Source organism: Podarcis tiliguerta (genome assembly GCF_965153285.1).
Source record: "Podarcis tiliguerta genome assembly, chromosome: 10".
NCBI lineage: Eukaryota > Metazoa > Chordata > Lepidosauria > Squamata > Lacertidae > Podarcis > Podarcis tiliguerta.
In genome coordinates, this window is record NC_139543.1 from 56,464,582 (window position 1) to 56,477,371 (window position 12,790).

The window sequence follows — 12,790 nt, forward strand, 5'->3', positions numbered from 1 at the left end:
ATTAAAGAAATTATAGTTGGTTGATTTGCAATTTTAAATGATCTGCATAATAAAAGTCACTTGAATAAAATGGTGACTTTGGAATGGAAAAGCATACTTTATCTAGTATTTAAGTGGTGTGTGTATATCTGCGTGTGTGTGCGCGTGTATGTGCTGCAGCAGGCATAGTATTGAAGGAGGATATGCCTCCTGGTTGCAACAGAAGAGAGAATGCCTCTTCTAAAATGACATTTGGCACTATGATTAGAAGTACATGGATTATTATTTTTTAATGTGTTCCCAGATTGATCAGGGGCTCCTCTCTAGTTGACCAAATGGGTTGTGGCCCTAAAAACCAACCACCCAAGTAATCTTCCTGCTCTGCTTTGGGATCCTGAGCTTTGGCAGTTTGCCCTCATCTCTGCCACTGCTTCTCTTGTGTCCAAGGCTGAATCTGTCCCACTTCCCTTATCTCCTAGGAGTGTTTCTGGCTCTGGGCCTTAGTGGGGTCATCCCCACCCTGCACTTTGTCATCACGGAAGGGCTCCTCAAGGCTGCCACAATGGGGCAGATAGGCTGGCTGGCTCTCATGGCCTGCCTGTATATCACTGGCGCTGCACTGTATGCTGCTCGCATCCCGGAGAGGTTCTTCCCGGGCAAGTGTGACATCTGGGTAAGTATGGCTAATAGATGGCAGGCACATAATAGGGAGGGTGAGAGGCATTAATCCCTACTGCATATCTGCAGTGATGGATCACTGTGGTCTGTGACCGGGCTCCATAAAGACACAGTTCTATAAATGCCTCTTACTGCTCAGTTCTGGGCTAAAATGGAGCCCTGCTGTGCAACTGCTAACTTTAAAACCCTGTGAAACTCTGCAACCTTCTCTTGGTAGGCATTACAAGAATGAAAAATATTTGCACTGTATCTGCCTTGGCATATCTGGCTCCCAAGAGAGGGAATGGTGCACAGCTGCAAAAATACAACCATTCTGATACAGCGCTGTTAATGCTCTGTGTTTGTTTGTTTATGTGTATGCGAGCATGTATCTTGTCCTCTAGCCAGTTATGCCAAGTTGACTGGGGCTGGGTGGGTTTAAATTGGCACCTCTTGGTGCTTGCATAGTCTGTTCACACAGAGAAACAAACAATGGATTCCTAGGATGCAAGAGGGCTTATTCTTTGGCTGGTTGATACTTCACAATCTCTTCTTACTAGCCAGCACCACCTGTGATGCCCTCCTTTGGTGACTGTTCTGGAAAATGGGAGTCTCCATTACCTAAGGTGAAACGGTGTTCTGTTTTTCTCTCTCCCATAGTTCCACTCCCACCAGCTGTTTCATGTGTTTGTAGTGGCTGGTGCATTTGCGCACTTCCATGGAGTTTCAAACCTTCAGGAGTTCCGCTTCACAGTTGGCGGAGGCTGCTCAGAGGACGAGATGTAGTAAAACTGACCGCTTGTCCAAGATCGTAACCAAAAAAGCAGAACCGTTGGAGCAGTCAGTCTACACCTGACCCAGGATGGTGTAGAAGCTTCGCAGGGATTCTAACTAAAACTTGGAAGAGAAATTCATACCTCAAGCATTGGAGTGAATTGATTCTGAAGACCTGGAAGTTCTTAAACCCTAATTTATTCCTGGGGTCTACAGACTAAGCTACAGAAAGCCCTTTCTTAATCAGCTTCTGTTCAATGCCATATTTATTTGTAGAAAAACAAGAGGGGTTGTCATGGGGAGATGGCTTAGCATTTTTTTTCTTTTTTAAAATCTAGCTTGATTAAGATTTGTATCTTGTTCAGGTAAGTTGATTTTTAGATGCTCTTTTGGGAGGAAAAATGTAAATAAGATTTCTAACATTCTGTTTAATTGAAAAGTTTATATAAATGTTTTAAAATTGTGTGGGAGGGGAGGGTTTTTTTGTATAGATTGCAACATGCAAGTACCACACACTGTTTCAAGTTTGCACGAACCCTTTTAAGTGCAAGAGGGCCAGGTGAAACCCCTGCAGCATCTGGGTTCTACAGATTCTTCCTAATGTTTGGGGATGTGCTGGACAGCTAGACCCAGCAGGCTCAGTCTGCACACAAGGGTTCAGGGTAAGCAAGTGTGGACAACCTTAAATCGGGCTGACGCTTGGGCCCCTGCACGTTCAGAAGGCAAAGGCAGGAGACATTGTGCAGCTGAGCTCTGCTCCCTTGGCAGGGCGTGCCTTCTAAGATCTCTGCCATTTTGTGGGTAGTCTTTAGGTGGTCTTTCTTTCCACCAGCCTTTTGCTGTGTTGGGATTTGATGGCTTAAGGCACAATATGGTATGTATCTTGACCTCTTTGGCAGTGGGGTCTCTTGTCAGTGTTTCACCATTCAGTTGGGCCTGCTATCCTTTTTTATCCAAGTGCAATTGTTAGTGTCAGGCATCTGCCTTCTAGTTGAAAGACAGTAGGAGAAGATGGTCTGCAGGGAGTGAGGAGGAACATATGAAAAAGCAGCCTAGACTAGCTGTTAATTCATTCTAGAGTATGTTGTGTGCTGCTGAACTACAGTAGCACTAAGGTTGCCCGGTATTAAATTCCACCAAGCTCCACTTGGCTGCAATGTAACACTGCCGATCCTTCTTGCTTCCTTCTGGTATATAAGACAACGCTGCGCACTGGGCTTTTTTCTTTCTTTAAAAAGAAGAGCAGCTTGCAGAATCTGCTTGGATATTACATTTTTGCCTCTCCTCAAAAGAGTGCTTGGTACCCAAGAGAAGCTTGTTGTCTCTTTAAAAACTTCCCCAGATAGCTTAACTGCTTGTGGGGTAGCCGTACATTCTGAGAAGGGCAAATTGTCACTAAGCAGAACACTCAGTCAGGCAAGAAGTGTAGTTGCTGTTTTCTCCTGCTAGGCTGGTGAGGCATGTCAGAGATGGAGAGAAATGTTTTGACACAGTGTAGAATTTGTGTTGTTGAATACTCACAGTGGGGGCAGTTCCTTTGGCCCATAGTATAATTAACTACAAGTGTTGGGAGATGATAGAATTTGTCACATGTTAAACTGCTTTTTTGATTATTAGAAGGAGGTTGGTCTTTCTGTCTTTTCTCTCTCCCGCCCTCAAAACAGAACCTTAGTGTTTAGACCTACAAGAGGTGCTTAACGGGTGCTTGTAGGCAACTTCAGATGAGTATATCCTGGGTAGGATCCTGATGTGCTGAATGCAGATAGGCCAGAATGGCACCCTAACACTTCTGATTGTTCAATCCCATACTAAAAAAACAGAACAGTATTAATTGAACCCCTTTAATGGAACAGGAAGGCCAGTAATCATTTAATCTTCCCAGTGGTAAATGTAGCCATCTGGAAGAAGGGTGGCTTGCCTGATGGGGTAAGTGCTAATACATATCAGACTCAGATCTACTTATCTGAAAAGCATTTTTTTTTTTTTTTTTGAGAGAGAGAGAGGGGTGGTAGGCTGCTTCTGTATTAGCAGCAGAAATAGCACCTCCCCATTCTAGATCATCCTATGCTCACTCCCAGAAAGGGTTTCTCACAACCTGGTCCTACAGCACACAACCTGTACAAAAACACACCCTCCACTTACTCTACCCCTTTGGTCTCTGTTTAGGACATTTTTTTGTGTCCCAATAAGAAAAACTGCTTAGCTGTGCACTTTTCCGTGGTGCTTGCTGAGACTTCTTCCCAGGTTGGCACCTGAATGCCTTACTCTCAGCAATCGGAGGTTTGCTTGCTTCCTTTGTGTGTGCAGGTTTTCAGTGTAGTATAGTTCAGAGTTACAGCTTTCTTTTCCCATTAACTAGTGGCCTTGTTCAGTATTTTCTTTTTTAAAAAATTGCTTACTGTTGGAGGCGACAAAGCACATCTTGGACTTTGAAGATTGGGGTCTCCGGGCAATGGGATCTCATTACTTGTTGTATTCTTAACTTCTAATAAAAAGAGCAAATGCAATGGAGGCTTGATGGGTGTTGTCTTTTTGGTCTCATTCATGATCATATAAGAACTGGATGGACGTATAGAAAAGTATGGATGGAAATGTGGCCTGGAAATACAGAAATTGGTTTGTGTTACATTTAATGGTGAAAGCTGTTCTTCCATGTTTTTGAACCAAGAGTAGAGAACCATAACCCTTCCCGATGTTTGGGGTTTTTTTTACACTTTTTTCTCAACACACCATGTGCTCATATAGTAAGGTCAGTTTGACAATGTGAAGCTCTTACACTATACTGGAATATTGTAAATACATCTAAGCACATTTACTTGTGAATGTAAGTGTGGGTCCATTCTCAGCATAATTCCAGTATGACCTGTGATGGGATTTTGTGGCATATTGTGTATGACAACCAAGAAAGACATGAAACAAAAATATAATGAAAATGTCATATTTTAAAAAGAGGCCAAATGTCAAACACATATTACAAAAACAAAAGCAAAAGTTCAACAACTTCTGTACTGTCACAAATCTCCCTTGGGGATTTGAGAGGACGACTTTCTTATTGAAATTCTAGTCATGTCAAGGAAATACATACCAGCAGTCCTGTAATATGGCTTCCTTTGCTTGCTTTCTCCATTTCTGAGGTCTTAAGGTCCTGGCTATCCAACCACCAGCCCACGCCTGGCACGTAAACTACTGGGATCTAGAATCAAAAACTTCTTGTGGTGAAAATTTTGCCCATAGTTTCGTTCATAAGGCAAAATGGCTTTCAAAAGTTGAGAGAAATTTCACATTGTATTAGCACACCTCTGAGGGGGTACTCTCTTCCCTGAAAACTGATAAAGATTGTATTATACAGCTGGTGCATCCATGAAGCCGTCAGCATGTCTGGCAAAATAATATTGCAGGATACAGTAGGAACTGGAAGGTGACAGTCATATTTCCTGTGCATCTGTAGACTTCCCAAAAGCGTCTGCTTTTAAACATTTGTGTCTAACAAAGCTAATGTGCACACTTAGCCTCACCATGTTTAATTTTGTAACCTATGCAAGGGAGTTATGGCTAAACTCCTTGTCCAGCGTTGTGAAGCTGAGGGAACTTGAGAGGTGTGGACAGAAGGAATATTTCTAAGGCTAGAGTTTAAGTTTGCCTTAATAACACAGAAACATAGGTAGAAACGTTATTCCTTTTCGCTCAGTACTGTCTACACTGGCTGGTAGTAGCCATCCAAGGTTTCAGATGAAATTCTCAACCTGCAACCACTCCCCATAATGCATCATGCCTCTTGAAATAGAACACATGGAGCTATTTTCACATCAAGCTGATAAATCTAATCATTGTCTGAATCTGCTATTTTAGAGGAAAGCTCTCTGTGTAGCCTTAGAAGAGCTTAAATGTCTGCAGTAGGCAGAGTTGCAGGAACTCCTTGCCGGATACAGGATTCCCTACCAAAGCCTGGCTTGGCAATATTGTTCTCCAGTTCCTCGACAGTAGAAACGAATCTCTGTTGATGACCATTATGTTCTCTAAGAAGGTGATATTCCTGCAGAACTGCCCAGGTGTCTGTTAAGTTAAAAGAAAGGGGATTATGAGATGCTTCTCCTTAGCAGATAGTACTGACTGTTCCCATTTTGCAGCTAGGGTAAGTTATAGGTTAAGTCCATCCATTTGGCAAATGCCATCTTCTGTTCCAGGCCTTTCCCCCACCAGTGTAAACTTTTCCATACTGCTAAGGCAGGGAGGGTAAGCTGTGAGATCACACAGCTTGGTGAGCCTGTTGGTCCATAGCCATAGGTGCCCCACCCTCAGTTGCAAGCTTCTTGAAGAAAGGAAGCCCCACTTCCAAACACAACACAGCTAGCAAGTTCCTTGGGAGAATGCAGCCGAAGAAGTTCCTGAGCCTCTGTGGCATTGTCCACATGCTCTGGCATGCAGCAGTTGTCTTAAGTGCCCAAGTAGCATGGTCCTCAAAATAGAGCATTTGCCTTTCTGGTCCAAAATAAGGACTTTGATGGGCCTTGTCACCGCAAGAGAAGAGCTGTGGTTCCCAGAGGAAGGAAGAGCAGGGCTAATGAGGCAGAAATCTCTGCCGCTCCTCCACAGTCCTGGGCGTTTTCCTGAAAAACAAAGCAAGTATGTGGTCAGCAAGTAGAATTTAGAGGGCAGCAAAAATTAAAGCCTAGCTTCATTTTAACTTGGGCCAAATGATTGAAACTTTTTTTGCAATGGCGATGGCCAAATCCACCTCCCGATAAAAATTGATCCATTCATAGGGCTGGCAGGATAAACTGTGTCCGTGCAGAATATGCGTGCTCATGAGTGCCTACCACATGGCAAGGAACCCAATGCACTTGGCTATATGTATAACGTGTGCACAGGCTTGCTGCATACATCACATCAAACACACACTGATGGACAGGTGGGGGCACTGTGCCCTATTTTTAGGGCCTCCACATAGGCAAACAAGTGAGGCAGCCTTGAGGTGGTTAAAAATGAATCTATGGACTGACATTTCAAAACCCAGCTTATTTTATTTAGGCCAGCACATTATCATGGCTGCTGTGGCGCAGAGCCTACTTTGTCAAATGCAACAATTCCTCAACCCGCCTTACCTCAGGATGGAATGCATGGCAGGTATCTGGTCGCCGCCTCAGCTTCTGGGAGCGCATCCTGTCACATTTCACTGACGCATTATGTGCAGTGCTGTTAAGGTTAATAGCAGTTTGGGGAAATGGTGAAAATCAGAAACAATCCCATTTATGGAGGAGCTGTGTTGCCCCAGAATTCCAGTTTACAACTAGGCTGTACAAGTCATAAGATGTATTCCCATAGAGGTGCCCTTGATTATGAAGCTACTGCAAGGCCTTTACTCACATGGAATGCCATGCACTCATTCTAGCATAAAGGGTGCTGTCACAGGCAGGACATGTCTCAAAATACTTATGCTACACCTGGTAAGTAAAGGTAACGGTAAAGGGATCCCTGACCATTAGGTCCAGTCGTGGCCGATTCTGGGGTTGCGGCGCTCGTCTAGCTTTATTGGCTGAGGGAGCCGGCGTACAACTTCCGGTTCATGTGGCCAGCATGACTAAGCCGCTTCTGGCGAACCAGAGCAGCGCACGGAAACGCCGTTTACCTTACCGCCGGAGTGGTACCTATTTATCTACTTGCATGTTGACGTGCTTTCGAACTGCTAGGTTGGCAGGAGTAGGGACCGAGCAACGGGAGCTCACCCTGTTGTGGGGATTTGAACCACCAACCTTCTGATCGGCAAGTCCTAGGCTCTGTAGTTTAACGCACAGCGCCACCTGCGTCCTGGTAAGTAGGTGGGCTCAGTTAAGATCAGCTAGGATTTTTGAGCATAGTTAATCTGAACACTGCTTAAATTCTATTGAAACTAGTAGGAGTTAATTTTCCCATTGATTTCAACATGATTTTAGTTGGAATGGAGCCATCATGGGTGGCTGCAGAACCAAGCAGCAGCTTTCAAGGCTAGTGATCACACTTAATGAGCAAGCTCCACTCCAGGAGCAGTTAGCCAGGGGTAAGACCTACTGGAAACAATGGGACATAAGTTAGTCACAACCACCTTGAGCATAATTAGGGCTACAATCTACATATTTTTCCAGGACTATTGCTGCAGAGCTTAAATTTGTCTACTGAAGGAGAAACTTACTGTTATATTAACTGTGTCTTCATAGTTTCATGTGTATGCCTTTAAAAGAAGTATTCCTTGCAAGTTTTTTAAATAACCACTCTTTCCCCCACAAACATACACTCCACTGCCCCAATGTAAATCTCCCTGTTGGTGTCCTATGCATCTATGCCATGGTTCTGGTCCAGAACAAGAGTCCCTGCAACTGTAAAAAGCAAACACGTGCCCACATGGGAAGAAGTAGCTCCCGTAATAAGCAGTTTCACCCTGGCATTTTGGAGCTGCAATGCACAACATCTTTCTGTACCATTCACTGGCTTACAGCAAATAAGTCCATTGGTCCATCTCACACAGTATTAATGTATTATGGTACACAAAGCACATGGTCCACCATTGACCTAGGACTCCTTCCTTAATTAGGCTTCTATTTTGCAAATGCTAATGAAACCAACAGCATCTTCATCTACACAGAACTGTGTGGGGACATACTTCAGAGTGAAGACTATTTTCAGGTTCTAGAGAGAGTTTAAAAACTAAATAGCTCTTTCCGTCTAAAACTAAATCTCTTTCTGTCTTATGCCTGGTACCCCTGTGTTTTTTTCTTTCCACCTCCTTTCCAGCAATTGAGGAGGCATCTAGAAAAATGCACACAATCAATCCATATAGAACTTACCAAACAACAGTACGCAATCGTAATTAGCAGCACATTAACTTGCCATTGCTTTTGCCATGCTTTCCATTAGAACGTATGCAAATTCTTCCCACCCCAAAGAACTACTAAAGCAAACCCTCTGCATCAATTCACTGTTGGAAAAATGTAAAACACAAGAACTGTGCAGCCCAGTACAACCTCTACCGGAAGAAGGATATATTTGACTTCTTTAGGTTGCAGTAGGACAGGTGGAAAGATGCTGCAGTCACATACAGCATCCACAACCAGGAGCAGGAGATTGCTGTTGGTAATTTGCTGCACCACAAACATCCTGTAAGGGCGAGAAGATCCCCCCACCCCAAGAGACTATGGTCAGAACAGAAGGTTACAGAATACTCCCCTTGCCCCTTCCAGAGGTGTCTTTTTCCAGCAGGAACTCAGTTCTGGCACCTCTCAGGTGGGTGCCATTGACATTCTAAGATAACAAGGGAGGTGAGTTCCAACACTTTTTTTCTAGAAAAATAGCACTGCCCTTCCCTTCCCACCACCACAAACAAGCACATGGTTCAAGCAATAGGAAACAGCAAGAATTAAAGCAAATGGGAAGGGGGCAGAGGAAAATATATTTAGTTAATAAATGGGAATACTATTAGGGAATACTCAGAACTGAGTTGAAGACTGCCATTTTCAATTACACAAATACAATGTTATTGCATTGGAGGCAGAATGGTTGAGAAACTTAAGCTGTGGGTTATAAAGCAGGGACAAATCCTGCTTTAATACTGTAGTGCAGCTCTTGTGTAAATGGATTGATATGATACTTGACTCTGGATGGGAATGTAGCATCTACATACATAGTGTGTGTGTATCCATGCACAATTCAGAGGTTGTAGGTTTTTGAGTGTTCATCTTCAATCTACTCTGCATTATAAGCATAGTGCTCATGCATGGAAGGGCCTGCAGAAGAACTAATTGTGTATGTATAGAAGCACATTGACTTAAGTACAACACAGTTATGTGTGCCAAGGTAGGATTGCAGATTCAGAGTGTGTGTTCAAGCCAGTGTAAATGTATGTACAGGACTGACCTGTGTATTAAAGTGTATGTGTGGGGAGATCAACCCTAAACAGCTATGCCCATGTGTCCTGACTTCCATGCAAGTGGCCGAATACTGAGGGATCAGCTTGTGATGTGGACAGACTCTGCCCACATGACACTGAGGCTACAACTCCTCCATTCTGTGTCTGCTCGCTTCTCTAGCCATGAATACCATGCAGTATTTGGACCGCGAGCTTGAATTCTCATTTATTGTATATGTGTCATTTTCATAGTTACTATTAATTATTTTCTGACAACTTAAAGTGTTCATGTTCAACTAATATGGAAAATGCATCCTAAGCATGCCTATAGCCAAAAAAACCAATAGTCCTCTACTGCCCTCTGCTGGGGGGCTATGAGTGGTGTGTACTTAGCTAAAAGCTAAAAGTTCCATCTTAATATTTAGCACCTGAGTTTTAGTTCTTAGATCACCTCTTGTGGGCTTGTGGAGCCTTTATTCAAATGGCCATCTCTGCAAACAGAATCCTGGCAGCTGTACCCAGCTGGGTACCATGTCTGAGTTAATGGAATCATTTAAAAGCAGCTTGTGTAGGTAAGCTAGTTTCATTAAAATAAAATAAAATAAAATAAAATAATATGCTTCATGTGCATAATCTTAGGGCTGGTTCAAATGTTACATTTGAGTGATAAGCTTTTCCTTCAGCAACACTCCCTACAGAAGTGGCAATATCTAGAACAGTAGTTCTCAAACTCCACCCCCCAGTCCACTTGAAATTTGCTGAGGGTCTTGGGGAACCACTTAATGATATTTCTACCTGCTGTAGCAGTTGCAATTCCACAGAATTCAATTTGTAATACAGTATTAAGAAAATAAAGGAAGTGATAACAATGCAATTAAAAATTGACACAAAACTAAATGCAAAGGATGTATGATTTCCCATCTTCAGCCACAAATTCACAGACACCTTGAGAACCACTTGTGGTCCACAGACCACACTTCAGGAATCCCTGATCTGGAAGCTTCCTACCTGCTTCAACCACCCAAGTGAATGAAGCATCCAACTCCCAGCACCATAATTCCCAATGGTGTAAGTGTGGGATGCTGCAATAAGAAGCTTTTAGATATTAGAGCTGTGAACATTACATGAAAATACTAATGTCTGAATTAGTCCTTAGCTTCCTTACAATAATCATGTAAGGTAGATCAGTTAGGGGGCAAGAGGGGAGGGAGAGAGAGAGAACAATTTTCTGGAGATCACTTGCTGAGTTCATGCTGAGCTAAGAAATTGCCCCATGTGATTTATCCATTATGTTTATACCAACCATCATAGGAATTGCTTCAGAAACTATCTGGTATTAGTAGCTACACAGGAGAGACATGTGTTGCTAAGAGCAAGGCTGAGCTTATTTGCACAAGACAAAGTATTCAAATCTAATTTGCTCCTAGTATGATGTACCTGCAACCAATGCCCTGACAGAAGGGCTTTTTTCAGCTGGAACTCACCAGAACTCAGTTTCAGCACTGCTCAGGTGGGTACCCTTGCCATTAGAAGAGAACAAGGGAGGAATTCATGGTGAGTTCTGGCACCTCTTTTTCTAGAAAAATAGCACTGCTTGACAGTATAAATGAGAGAGGAGAAAAGATAATGCCTAAGGCAGGGCTGACAGTTCTCAAACTCACTATAGCCAGACTTGAGTCTGTCTGTTTTTTGGAAACAGCATCAAATGCTCAGATATTCTGGTGTCAGTATTCAGTGTTTAGGCACACTGAGTAGTTTAATGTTGGCAAAGTAGAGTTCTTACAGGTAAACATGCCTCTCAGCCCTTGCATGCAGTTTAGAATGAGTGACGTAAGTTCTCTAAATGAGGGACAATCTCACATGGGAAAACACTCTATGGAGAGCTTTGTGTGAAAAGAAGATTGCCTTGAAAAGAAATGGATGTTGAACAGAATTAACTTATCTGTGGGCCCTTATGGATATGAATTATTTGGAACAGGAATGTTCTACACTGAAGCAAATGCCCTAACCTATAAAGAAAAAAACAGAAAAAAACATGATCATGTTCAGTTTTGCCTATCTTTCTAAAGGGAATTCACAGAACCACAGAATTGTAGAGTTGGAAGGGACCTCAAGGGTCATCTAGTCCAACCCCCTGCAATGCAGGAATCTCAGCTAAAGCATCCATGGCAGATGATCATCTAGATAAAGGTAAAGGACCCCTGACAGTTAAGTCCAGTTGGGTGCTGGTTGTGGTGCTCATCTCGCTTTACTGGCCGAGGGAGCCGATGTTTGTTTGCAGATAGTTTTTCCGGGTCATGTGGCCAGCATGACTAAGCCACTTCTGGCGAAACCAGAGCAGCGCACGGAAACACCGTTTACCTTCCCGCCAGAGCGGTACCTATTAATCTACTTGCACTCTGACGTGCTTTCGAACTGCTAGGTTGGCAGTAGCTGGGACCGAACAACGGGAGCTCACCCCATCGTGGGGATTCGAACCACCAACCTTCTGATCGGCAAGCCCAAGGCTCAGTAGTTTACACCACAGTGTCACCCGTGTCCTCTGTTTAAAAACCTCTGAGGAAGGAGAGTTCACCACCTTCCAAAGGAGTCCATTCTACTGTCTACTGTCTTACTGCCAGAAAGTTCTTCCTGATATTTAGATGGAATCTCTTGTAATTTGAATCCATTGGTTTGGGTTCTACCCTCCAGAGCAAACAAGTTTGCTTCAACTTCCAATATTCCTTTAGATATTTGAAGATGGCTATCATCTCTTCTCTTAGTCTCCTTTTTCCCAGGCTAAACATACCCAGCTCCTTCAACCATTCCTCATAAGGTTGGTTTCCAGACCCTTACAAGGCCTGGTTTCCAGTGAAGAGTGTGGCTGAGGAGAGTTCTAAGGACCAGACAGAGAGACTAGGAGGGCAAAATGTGGTTCTGGGTCTGAGGTCCCCCACCTGTGCACTAGGCAAAGAGTGTGTTCAAGGCAGACCTTGGTACCTGGCAGGTTCATGCAGAAGGAAGTGGTCTGTGAGGGACCTGGGTCCTAAGCAATTGTCACTACTATTGTTATTAACGGACACTTGAATTGAGGTTGGAATAGTTCATAGTTGCAGGCAATTCAGAAGAAATTGTGGAAAATAAGAGGCATTGCAAGGATAACAAGGGACAGTTAGTTTGCTTGGAGATCAGACTAACCAGGGACAATTGAGAGGCACAGGTAGGAGAAAAGGAAGAAAGAGAGCACATTTCTTACTTCTGACAGTCTCCGCATTCAATAATCCCATTGGTCTCTTTGATGGCAGGTTCATATACAAACACTGGGTATTCTGTGTCACATGGCTGTAGCATGTCGTGCTTCTTGTGCTTGTGAGCTGAGATGGGGAAAAAGAGGCTGAGTGAGAAAATCAGGTGAAGGAAACAAATGAGGTGTGGAAAAAAGAAGCGGAAAAATGTTGACCCAAAAACGAAGATTACTGGCAGCCACTAGGTGGTGTGGGAGACTCAGTGTATGAGGATGCCCTA

General features: G+C 43.5%; 2 protein-coding genes across 4 annotated transcripts in view; one reads left to right on the forward strand and one right to left on the reverse strand.

Moving 5' to 3' along the window:
* The window catches only part of ADIPOR2 (adiponectin receptor 2), a 33,639-nt gene extending 29,722 nt beyond the window's left edge, over positions 1-3,917 (forward strand). For all 3 annotated transcript variants that reach the window (XM_083402337.1, XM_083402339.1, XM_083402338.1), the window contains exons 7-8: positions 459-652; positions 1,297-3,917. In XM_083402337.1, the coding sequence (XP_083258463.1) occupies positions 459-652; positions 1,297-1,422 (320 nt within the window). In that variant the 3' untranslated portion in view covers positions 1,423-3,917. The remainder of the gene's footprint in view (positions 1-458; positions 653-1,296) is intronic.
* A 415-nt stretch (positions 3,918-4,332) lies between these two features.
* Positions 4,333-12,790, reverse strand: part of CACNA2D4 (calcium voltage-gated channel auxiliary subunit alpha2delta 4) — a 156,265-nt gene continuing 147,807 nt past the window's right edge. Inside the window, 5 exon segments of the mRNA XM_083402555.1 lie at positions 4,333-6,017; positions 6,513-6,583; positions 8,412-8,424; positions 8,427-8,538; positions 12,522-12,639. Coding sequence (XP_083258681.1) covers positions 5,922-6,017; positions 6,513-6,583; positions 8,412-8,424; positions 8,427-8,538; positions 12,522-12,639 — 410 coding nt within the window. The 3' untranslated portion in view covers positions 4,333-5,921.